Source organism: Solea solea, chromosome 2 (genome assembly GCF_958295425.1).
Source record: "Solea solea chromosome 2, fSolSol10.1, whole genome shotgun sequence".
Classification (NCBI taxonomy): Eukaryota; Metazoa; Chordata; class Actinopteri; order Pleuronectiformes; family Soleidae; genus Solea; species Solea solea.
In genome coordinates this window covers 13,437,230-13,449,501 of record NC_081135.1, presented here as the reverse complement: position 1 = coordinate 13,449,501, position 12,272 = coordinate 13,437,230, and the positions used below count along the sequence as shown (strand labels likewise).

At 38.6% G+C, this 12,272-nt stretch overlaps 1 protein-coding gene across 2 annotated transcripts; it reads left to right on the top strand.

Moving 5' to 3' along the window:
* Nucleotides 1-1,062: 1,062 nt before the first annotated feature.
* On the top strand, nucleotides 1,063-11,819 carry nmi (N-myc (and STAT) interactor). Of its 2 annotated transcripts, XM_058654755.1 has the most exons (10): nucleotides 1,063-1,176; nucleotides 1,256-1,273; nucleotides 1,356-1,421; nucleotides 3,021-3,179; nucleotides 3,278-3,394; nucleotides 4,326-4,488; nucleotides 5,293-5,399; nucleotides 6,784-6,970; nucleotides 7,825-7,928; nucleotides 10,918-11,819. In XM_058654755.1, the coding sequence occupies exons 2-10, from the start codon at nucleotides 1,259-1,261 to the stop codon at nucleotides 11,119-11,121; spliced, it is 1,122 nt and encodes a 373-aa protein (XP_058510738.1). In that variant the 5' UTR covers nucleotides 1,063-1,176; nucleotides 1,256-1,258; the 3' UTR covers nucleotides 11,122-11,819. The 2 variants fall into 2 exon arrangements, with proteins under 2 accessions (XP_058510738.1, XP_058510737.1); XM_058654754.1 differs by having other exon boundaries at nucleotides 1,063-1,273.
* The last annotated feature ends 453 nt before the right edge of the window (nucleotides 11,820-12,272 follow it).

The following is a 12,272-nucleotide window of genomic DNA, read 5'->3' as shown; positions in this document are numbered from 1 at the left end:
CGCCAATCTCAGCTGACATAGGGCGATAGGCGGGGTACACCCTGGACAGTTTGCCAGTCCATCGCAGGGCCACACACACATAGAGACAAACAACCATTCACTCTCACACTCACACCTATGGTCAATTTAGGGTGACCAATTTACCTAATCCCCATATTGCATGTTTTTGGACCGCGGGAGGAAGCCGGAGAACCCGGAGAAAACCCACGCACGCACGGGGAGAACATGCAAACTCCATGCAGAAAGGCCCATGTTCCAACCGGGGCTCGAACCCAGGTCTTCTTGCTGCAAGACAAGAGTGCTAACCATTTTAACCATATGGAGGACCCTCATCACAGAATTGTTTTTTTCTTATTTCACACATTTTTGTCAGGTCTACTGTATGATGGAGCCTTTGGATTTGTCAATATAAGAAATGTGCCCCACACTTTTGTGGTGAGAGTATATGACTATTAATGTAGTGCTAAAACATATTTTTTATATTAGGTGTTACAGATATGGCTGTAAATGAGTTGCTGCACTATGCACACGTTTGCTCTTTTGACAGTAGTACTTCAAGATGTGCCAGAAGACTTGAAATGAGCAGGAGAACTGGGTCAACATCAAGATAACTTGCCTCTGGAACCTTTGTCTTGCAGGTAATTGTATTCAACATTTTATCTTGATGATCGATAAAACAGCATTATGTTGTCTAAGGACCTGGCCACTACTGCTGTTAATGCTGTTTGGGGGAGATTGGGTGTTACATTATTTGAAATCATCAGTAGATAATCAATAGATGGCAACTGAAGTAAATATTGCATATGTTCATGCAAGAGTTAACACTTTCTTAATTTTAAAAGACTTATTCTTATGATGATTTATTGTGGAATGTGTACTTGGTGGTTTGCATTCATGCTCTTAAAAGAAAGAATAATGATTTTTGTTATTAAAATGATGATGTGGAGAAAGTGAAAGTAAGAGTTAGTAAGTGTTTACAGCTGGTAGTCGAGTCACAGTTAAATACATAAAAACAACCAGGATGTGAGTGCGGGTAACTGCGCCATCGTGTGTGCCCTAAGTTTCACTTTCTTTTCAGAGCTCGTGGAGAAACGTCCGCTGCTGCTGCTACTTTCATTCTCACTAAATTAATCTAAATTCAACAAGAAGACAAAAAAGAAGAGACGTAAAGAAAAGGTAGAAGTGCGTTACGGCTGTGTATAACTGGCTTCATTTGACTAACTCAGTTACCTGAGATTCTTTTTTTCTCTGACAGGTCATGGCTGACACGAATGTAAGTGACAATGTTGAATTAAGTTTGACAGTGTTTGAGGAGTAATCTCGACTGGTTAGTAACAGAACTCTGTTTTTATCAGATCAAGGCTGATCTGGAGGAGGACATTCAATTCCAGGCTGCCAAGAAAGAGCTGGAGACATTGAAGGTAAGAAGAGGCCAGGTTTCATGTAGGAAAGTAAGAGGACGGGTTCTATTTAGGAGGTTAAATAGTTTCATGTAGTGAGGTAAGAGGACGTGTTCCATTTAGGAGGGTGAGAGGCCAGGTCCCATGTATAAAGGTAAGAGGATAGGTTCCATTTAGGAAAGGTACGATTAAAAGAGTAAAGGTTCTGACTATGAAGTAAAAAAATCAAGGCATTATTTTGAGATAGAAACATGCTGAATGCTAATTTATCTTCAATTTAGAGATAAATGCATTATGAGACATTCATATAGCATATTCTGGATTCATTGACGCTGATGTAAATTCTGATTAAGATTAAGCATGTAAAGGGAAGAACAGACCACTACTATGCAACAAAGGTCCAAAGTATACAACCGCATGTCCTTTGTGTGTGTGTGTGAGAGAGAAAGAGAAAGAGAAAGAGAGAATAGCTGACTAAAAGCAAAAATAATCTGTGTTAACAGGGTGTGTTGTAAGGGCCACACACACAATACGCTCTCACAGTCTATCTATGATAGACTGTGAGAGAATCTATCTATGCTCTATTATGCTGATTTCTACCAAACTAACTGTGGCATTGTCTGATTTTCAAATGGTATTTGATTTGTATGCAATGGAATACATACTATTCTAAATGTAAGCTGTAAAATGCAAATACCTTAGCATGTTAGCCCTCCATACTATTCTCTACCCTTCAGGTAGCTCTCAGTTTCTAGCAACCTATTTCAAAATGAAAATCCTAATGTTAAGATTAGATAGTTAGATTACATACACTTACATAATAATAGTGCAGTATTAAAAAACAAAACAATTCTCGGGCTGTTTTAGTTATAGATTCTTTTTATACTGTGTATTTCTGTTACCTTCAGGGTATATTGCTTTTCGCTGGCTGCACTGAAGAGACCACATCATTTAAAGCTGTATAGAGATATTAATATAAATATATATTATAGAGAAATTTTAATACAAGTAGACTTGGACCCAAATGACTGATTTGTGATCTCAGATTCACCCAAAAACTTGATAAATGCTGCTGAGTCATTTGGTTTAGTCCTGTCTTTTATTTAAAATGAGCAAGTGCACTTGATGATTGATGCACAAAATGATTGGAGAGACAATAAATGTTTATTTGAAGTAAGTTCCAAGTAAGTTATTTCAAATGTGTACATCAATTGTTATTATTAAACTGTTACATTTTGTCAGATGGAAAAGAAAACCACATATGTGTGTATGTATATATATATATATACATATATATATATATATATATATATATATATATATATATATATACACACACACACACACACACATATAAACTTATTAAGTATTTTCTTGTATTTATTTGTTGTAACAATTCTTCTTATTCTGCTATTGACTCTTGTGTGGCATCTCCTTCACTGAAACACAAGGCTTGTCATCATTAGAGGCAATCTCAGTGCAGAGAGATATCCAGATAAGAATCTGCAACCAGTGGCAATCCCATGTGTCCCAGTGAACTCCCTCCTGCAAGATGACAACGCTCACCCACATTTATCAGAGACTATCTAAGTTTATAAAACCTTCTGTTTTGTCTCTAAGCTCAAAGTAGAGAAAGCTGATGATGTGAAATCCAGACTCATTGTGGAGAAACTGGAAGAAGATGAGATTAAGGAGAAGGCCAAGCAGGATTTGAACGATTTGATCAAAAAACAAGACGACTGTAAGAAAGAATTCAATCAGAGCATGAACATATTGCAGGTAAAGTTACTGCCATCTCCACCATGTGTTGATCATGGATGCAGCAACAACAAGAAACTCATGTCTACTTTTTTCCCTCACTTTATTCTTTCATTTAGGACGATATCTCAAATCTTGTGAAACGCAAACAGGATTTGCTGGAAAAACTGAGGAGATGTCAGGCTGAGCTGGAGGCCAAGAAGGTCAATTCCACCGAACTGAAGCAGAAATTCAAGGTGAAAGTCCTCAGTACTATTGTTTCTGTCTGTTCCCTTCTTTACCAAACCATACAGAATGGAAGAATGGAGCAGTTAACTGTCTTAACTGCCTACAGAACATGTCACTTCAGCTGTGTTTCAATCCAGGAGCTATTATTATACATATCATAGAATATATAATGATCTAATGTTTTCATATAACTATAAAATACATTAAAATGATCCTCTTTGGACTTCCGTGACACACATTTAGCAAATAATTATATTTTTAACCACATACTGTCACAAATATACACGTTTTCTCTCTCTCTCTCCTTTTTTCCGTGCAACAGTATACAACAGTGGTCAACAACTGGTGGCCTGCCAGTATCAGTGTTTGGCGCGGCAGATGATTTTAATAATCCACGATTTGCTTATCTTAAAAAAGTGACATTTTAATCCAGACTTCTGAGCCTTTATTCTGAAAAAAAATATGAACTCAAAGAGAACTCAAACAGACAAAAAGACTCTTGCGAGAATTGACAATTAAGTGACATATGATTGGTTTGCCTGGGTTTTCTCCGGGTTCTCCGGCTTCCTCCCACAGTTCAAAAACATGCATTATGGGGATTAGGTAAATTGAACACTCTGAATTGACCATAGGTGTGAGAGTGAGAGTGAATGGTTAAATGGTTGTTTGTCTCTATATGTGGCCCTTGCGATGGGCTGGCGAACTGTCCAGGGTGTACCCCGCCTATCGCTCTATATCAGCTGAGACCCTCATGTGGAGGATAAAACTGTTGAAAATGGGTGGATGGATGTTTGGTTTGCAAAATAAAACATTGTTGTTGTAATGGATAACCAGGTTCAGAGAGTAAATGTCCGTTGGGTGTTGTAATACATCAGTACTGTGACATCTTGTTGAACAGTAGTAATAATAGTAACATTAATGTGCTGAAAATGTTTCCAGATCTCTGCCCCCATTCTAGACACAGAGGTAAAGTTCGTCGCTGAGCATGAAGAGAACAATGATGACGACAGTCATTTAATCAGAGGAGTATTTGACATCAGCCAGACACCCTCAGTGCTCCTGCAGGGAGGACAAGCACTCATCACGTTTGAGGAGAAGGAAGGTATATATGACTTAATATGCTGCACTATATGTAGGAGACTAAGACCCTGTTCAGATTTGGTATTAATATCTGTCCTTAGTTATGACATCACATGACTTCAGTTCCGAACGCTCCAATCTATCTTGAATGCATCCTCAAATGAGCATTTTTGGAACCACTGGACACTTTTGAGGACATTTCACTTTTCCTCCTCTCATCCACAAGGCTTTTTCCTCCCGGATGAGAGGTGAAATGCCTCCAAAAGAAATCTATAAATCCAGGTGCTACTGATTCAGTGTTTGATATTGTAATGATGAAATGTTTTGTTTTGTTCACAAACCAAATTATATTCAGTCTACTATCAAAGAGAGCAGAACACATTCACATTTAAGAGGTTGAAAGCACAGAACTGGGTTTTATGTTGTGAAAAAAACACACAGAACACAGATTTATTTATGAGAACAGTGGGGGATTCATTTAGTAATCAATTAGTAATTGATTCATTATTGCAGCTGTAATTTACTGTGACATGTTCCTTTGTCTTTGTAATGTACTTTGTGCCCAAGTATTGATACAGTAAAGGTTGAGGTTGAATCTGGTATATATATGAATATACCCTGAATATCATGGTGTAATAAAAATATAGAAACTAAACCCAGTGTGGTTATACAGCCAGTAGGGGGTGTTGCTGCCTGGATATGTAACCTATCAGAAGACAAAATGAATAGACCAGACAGAAATGTGCAGATGAAGATACAGTAGTTTGGTTAGTAGCAGGAGATTAATGGACACCCTGTGTCTCTGCCATGTTCTCTGTTCTTACAGTGGCCTCTCAGATCATGAGGATTGCCATGTGCTCTGTGTCTTGTGAGGACATGAAGGTGGACGTGATACCAAAAAGTATAATCATGGGTCCTGTTGTGAAGTTTGAGGTATATTCTGACCATATTAGATCACATTGCCCCCCCCCCCAGCATTCTTAATGAAGACACTTATGGACATAATGCATTCCCTAGGCCCTTACCTTAACACAGCCTTTTTCAAACTGTTGGGCGGGCCAACCTGGGGGGGGGGGGGCGTGGAGAATTTCCAGGGGGTGCGTGAGTTCTGTTTTTTTTTTAAGTCCCAACCTGGATTCATTTAAGTGACGTACCACAACAAAATCTACACTGGTGACAAGGTTTGGATAATGGAGAAGTTTCTGACGGGGGCAAAAAGAAAACTGTGCAATGTTTTGGAAACTAAAAACAAGCCAACATCAGCCGAACGGAACAATGATTCACGACAACCAAAACCCAAGATGAGAAAATGCCATCAAAGACCTCTCTGTGTGTTAAAAAAAATGTTATTTGCACAGCAAATTATTTATATTGGTGAAGTATTCAAAATGTATTACACTATTTTAGTTATAATTGCACATTTCATATTTTTGTTTGAAAATTGCTTTCTCACGAAGCAATATTAAGGATATTTGTATTACTAAAGCAATTTGCACAACAGATTATTGAAAGAAAAGTGAAACGTTTGTTCTAATATTGATTCAATAAATGTTATACTTGACATATTGTTACAGTTTCGTGAGAGTCGGAGGGCCCTGGGAAATTTCTTCCTCCAAAGGGGGGCCCAACAAAAAAGTTTGAGAACCACTGCCTTAACCCCTACCCTTACCTTAATCTAATCCTAACCCTTAAACCAAGTCTTGACACATAAACAGGAGGATCAGCCAAATTGTCCAACCCACGCGGGGTAGTTTGAAAGCGGGGGCTTTTTTTGTTCAAGTTTAAGATGCTAAAGTAAAATAAGAATGGTCACATTATTGATGATGATGGTTGTTTTTCTTGCACAAAATAATAATTGGTCTGTTTACTTCTGTCAGTTTTGTCTATTTATTTAACCTCTTTCTACTCGTGTACATGAGGAGAGACCAATATCAGCAGCCAGGACACCCGGTACTCAGAGTGAGACCTCCTGATAAATGTAGTTCTATAATAATATAATAACAAAGCCTGACTACATAGATGATGGATTGCTAAATTTGCAGGTAGTTTCAGTCGTAATTACATTTGCACGATGGATGGGTCCGGTTCAGGCAGGTACGGGTCATATAAATCCTTGACCCACTTATCACTAACATGTAGCTCACATGTCACACTCAGCTCACTCAGCTGATACTAGGTCTGAACAGGAGCTTACATACTTAACAACTCTGCTTTGTCTCATACTAGGATTTTCTCACATACTTACATACATATTATACTGCTAAGTATTTGTTTGTGCTAACTTCCCTCTAATCAGTGTGTCCTGTCATCCATGAAGGTCCACCTTGATGTCTTCAGAAATATGCTCCAGGTTTCCAACATCCCGCCCTCCATGCCCCAGGAGAGAATGAAAGACAGACTGGAGATGAGTTTTTCTAGACCTAGCAGAGGAGGAGGAGAGGTGGAGAGAGTGACCTATGATAAGAAGACTGGCACGGCAAACATCACGTTTCTCCATGCTGGAGGTAAAGCTCTCTGAGCCATGTTTACTGAAGCCTCTTTTAGTGTTTTCTCTGCCCTCCGGAAGAAGACGACAACAACCACACAATAGAGTTCAATGACAGTTTTACTGTCCTTACTATTTAGTTTTTACTCCAGTAAAAAGTAGTATATTTTACAGCACTTTTCTAGTCTTGATGACGGCTTTCGCAATATGTTAGCTGGGATTGGCTCTGTAATAATCTAATGTAATGTAATGTAATATAAAATATAATCATGGCTAATGACTGAAAGATGAATAAGTATTGGAAGATGAATGACGCCAGAATTTGTATTGTGATCCCCCAGGTCTTACGTTCCCAGTGATGCTGATTGAAGCCGATTTACATTTCATTTAGCAGACGCTTTTATCCAAAGCGACTTACAAGGGAATTGAGTACAACCTGCCAGGGGTGGAGTTGAACTTGTGACCATGATGTCTCTGCACATGGGGTACCAGTCTTAACGACTGAGCTACCCCTACCCCGATTTAAAAAAAAACACCATCTGCATCACAGAGTCATTTTATTTAGTCATGAATGCAGATTTAACACATTCCCACTGGTCAAAAACACATTTCTTAATCGGAGATCCCTTTCAGACCTGGAATTAAATACATATATGTATTTTCACTAGTGAGTCTCAAAACAATACCAATGATGATGTTGGGAAACAGTGTGGGGTAATGGGAAACAAAAAGTAGTCTGACTCTTCTTAGTACCTAAATGTTGATTTGTTTATGGCCACTCACACAATATTAACACTGATCAACACACAATGATCTATAGTACAGCTGTGGAGCACATTAATTCACTGTGTGCTTTTGTGTGTGTGTGTGTAGTTGCTGAGCCTCTGGCCCTGAGAGGAAAGTACCAGTTGAATCTGGACAGGGAAGTAGATGTGCAAGTTAAACCTATTTACGAACATCAGCTTCGTAAGTTTCAGGTAAGATTTAGCACAGAGGCAGGTAACAGGTGTTTTCCTCTTCTGCCCTTTTTCCCTCACCTAATTTCTTCACTAAAGCCACATCAAACCACACAGACTTAAAGCAGCAGTAAGCAGGATTGCTAGATACAGTATGGTTATTATTATCATATCTGTGGCTTTGCAGTCATTTTTGAGGGGGTTAATGTATGAACAAAAACTCTTGAAACTGTTGCAATTCACTTTTGCATGGCTCTATGGCACCCCTTAAGGCAAGGGGCCACATGAGAAACATAAAATATTATTGAGGCCCGGACCAATGGGCTGAATTAATTCTGCTCAATATTAATTTTACCTCTTTATAAAAAAGCAGTAAATTGTATTGTTTTGGTGTAAATTGGGCAGCACACAAACACACAATAAACAAAATGAAGGAAAATGCGATTTTATTCAATTATAAATAACTGACTCTATTGAAAATTATTACACTATAATGAATACTATTATACTATTGTTGCCCTTGGGAATTTGATACACACACAGGACACAGTAACTGGGGTTTTATAGCTTTGCCTGAATCAATAACCCAAAAATATGAGGGCTGTTCTCAGATTTGATATTTGAAAAGAAATAAAAATAAAATACAAAATGTCCCAAAATACGGCAGTTGCCGAGGAACTAATCACACAGAACAACACAATACATGGTCAGTAATGTAACCATTCAACAAACACAATTTGAAATGTACAGTATACCAAAACAGACACTTACATTTCACCAATCGTCATTCCACGTGTTTGAGTTTTCCTTACTTAGCACCAAAGTTAGCTGCTAACCGTGGTTGACGCCTAGCATGTTCACATCCTGAAACGTATTTCCATTCTCTATCAATTACCATGTTTGGTCGCTTCACAAGCAGGTAAGTTCCAGAGTACAATATTTTCCACCATTTGTGTGTTTTTTTACCGTTCGATTCAAGCAACAGAGTGTCCGGAAAAACCAACAACAACCCAGAATGCACTTCGCGGTAAAACCTAACAGGGCTCAATGCTGCCACCCTGTGACCAAAAAGTGTCTGTGTGCATTTCTGTGTTTTACAAAAAGATTACATAGAAAAAGAGAACAAAATAAGCAAAGAACACATTAAAATCTCACATTGCAGTGTACAATAACATCTGGGTTTATTTACCACCCGGTTACACTATATTACTGTGGTGTAGTGTAGTATACCACACGGTTACACATCTGCATGCTTACGCACACACACTGGGAATTGTGTTTACATACGAGTGACATTGCTTCACTGGTTAGATAATAAGATAATAAACAGGGAGGGAGATAATGATAACTCCTAAACTTAAACCGAGACACTTTTGTGTTTATGACTGACATACCGCGAGCCGGACAGGGATGCCCAAAGGGCCGTAAAATGTCCAGATCTGCCCTAAGGTGAAAACGGAGGCAACATTTTCACTGGATTTCCCGAAACTTGGTGGGAAGTCGGCCATTTTGAATTTAGCAGTCATTTGGCCACGAAATAGGGAGTGCCCTGTAACTTATCCGTACATTGAGCGATTGCCTTGAAACATTATGTGTGACACAAGAGACTGACCCTCAACATGTATTGTTACCATTGTTATTCCATAGCTTTGCAGTCATTTTTGAATAGAATATTTGTCATTGTAACAGGTACAACGAAATTAAGTGCATTCCTTGTTCAGTGCAAAGTAGCAATAAATAAGTAAAAAGTCACTATGGACATAAAAAAAGTGCATAAAAAGCCATATCCCACCCATACGCATCCACATTCATGTAAAACATAAAAATACATAAAAGCTATGCTTTGGTAGCACCGTTCAGTGAGACAATGGCTGTTGGGTAGAAACTGTTTTTTAGTCTATTTGTCCTGGTTTTTATGGATCTGTATCTTCTGCCTGATGGCAGCAGTTCAAACTGTTTGTTACCAGGTGTGATGAGTCTTTCAGGATGGAATTGGCCTTTTTGAGGCAGCGGGAACGGTGCAGTTCATCCAGAGAGGTCCTGTCAAAGCAGTCCTGCAACAGCTGGGAGGCTCCGTCAGGCCATGTTTTAACAGTCCTTATGATGTTAGAGGCAGTTTTCCTGAGGGGAGTGTATGCCAGAACCGAAAGCTGTGACGGGTGGGCGGACTGGGCTAGGTGTGGTAGTGGTATGACCCTGTAGCCTTTCTTGATGTTTGAGTAAACCCTGTCAAGTGTGTTAGCTCCTCTGGTCGCACATTTAACATGCTGGTGGAGCTACGTTAGCGTTAGCGTCCGGTGGAATGTAAACAGCAGTGATTAAGATAGCGGTAATCCATGGTGAACCTGGACACCTAGCGATTTCTGAAGGGATGTTGTGTGAATGGATATAGTCCGATGAGACGCTCTGCTCGTGGCAAACTCCAAACTTCTCTTGTCGGCTGTATTTGTTTTCCTCACAAAATGCAGACTGCAAACAAAACAAACAAAACGAAATGAACGCACTGAAACATAGAAAAGTATACCGACAAGGAAAGCACTGAGCCGCTGCACCTACGTGCGCCGCCATGATATTATGTGTGTTATATAAATAGTTATTCGTGAGGGAATTACTGAATAACTGTGAAGAAAAACCAATCTTGAAAAAACAGAAACAAATCAGAGATCAAATTTGAACTAAAGATATATCATGATAAGATATATAAGTGAACACAATGGGCTTTTTTAAAAATAATTTAAGATACATTGATTTAGCGACGAAATAACCTCAGAAAGGCTAAATATCAACATTGGACTACTGTTTCAAAGTTATATACACACATTAGTTGGGGTACTCACAAAAGAACATACATGCATAGGATTGGTAAATCATTTATGAATGATATTCCATTGAAATGGCACACGGGCAACAATACAACACCATAATGATGGGTGGATAATGGTGAACAGGACTGCAGAGATGAAGCTGCGGGACACTGACAATAAAGGGGATGTTTTGTGATTCTTCACAGACCTTTTGCTGCTCTCCAAATCGCACCATCCTCCTGGACGGCATCAAGGACATCGTAGACGAGGAGGACCTGCAGGACTACCTGGAGATCCACTTCCAGAAGACCTGCAACTCTGGTGGAGAGATGGAGAGCATCCGGTATGTATCTGCGGGGAATGCTCTCCAGGCTTTCTTCTTTGAGGACAACTTAGAGAGAGACGATTGACATTCATCAGGCAGGAGTCAGATCTCAGACAGCTTCAGCGTTCCTCCACTGTTTGTTATAGAAAGTTGTATAAATTCTGTCAGGCCCAAACTGATATTACTGTCCAACTGAGAGTCAGACAAGAAGATGCAGTGATTTCTTCTTCATACAGAGAAACAGTGGCTTTCAGCATGTTATTTTAAAAATGCACCATCACACACACTCCCTCATGTCCCAATACTTCATCTGGAGAAGGTAATTAGCAACATCACACCCCAATAATATTTCTGCATCATCAGTATCAGCAAGAGTTAAATATGTACTGATTACAATATACATTATGCAAATGAAATTAAAATGTATACATGTACAATTCTGTATGTACAAATGCAGCCACTAGAGTTTAAAATGGGTACTGTAATTAATTTTGATCTTTCAATCCATAAATACTCAATGCCAAGTGATTTGAAAATCTTTAATGGTGATAATATTTTTGGCCAAATGGTCTGGCCCTAACCATAACTGGACGTGGATTTCTTGCTCTGCTTCACACACATCACATTTCTCATCTATAATCACAGTACATTGTAACTTTTTATGACTCAGACTTGTATGTTCTGAGTTAATTTTGACTCAGCATATTATTTTATATTATAGTATTTGAAGGGATTCTGATGATACTGTCTCTTTTGAAGGATAAAATAAAACCCTTGATTTCATATGAAGACTCTTGGTTAAGGTTGATTGTGTCCATCTACTTAATTTGGTTTGAGTTGAACTTTTTCCCTTCTAATGGTTCAGATGATTTAATCATATAAACATGTTAATACTGTAGTATAGTATTCTATAGTAAATAGTAAAGTCTATTTCATGTCTTTACTACAGAAGCCCTGAAAGGCTGATCTTTTTTGGTGATGTATTTTTTTCTTTTTTAATGCAATGCATCTAAGATTTATTTCTAGCAGATTATTTTAACCTGAATCAATGAGCAGTAACTGCTGCTGGTCCCTTTGCGTTATTCCTCCCGCTATAATAAATGGATAATTGATAATTGATGTTTGCAGAAAAGACTCTTTGATCTTTTAAAACAAAAATGAAAACCAGATGTATAACATCCACTAAGTCAAAATACAAATGAACTTACTGTTCGCCTGCTGCCTGTTTGTGCAGGA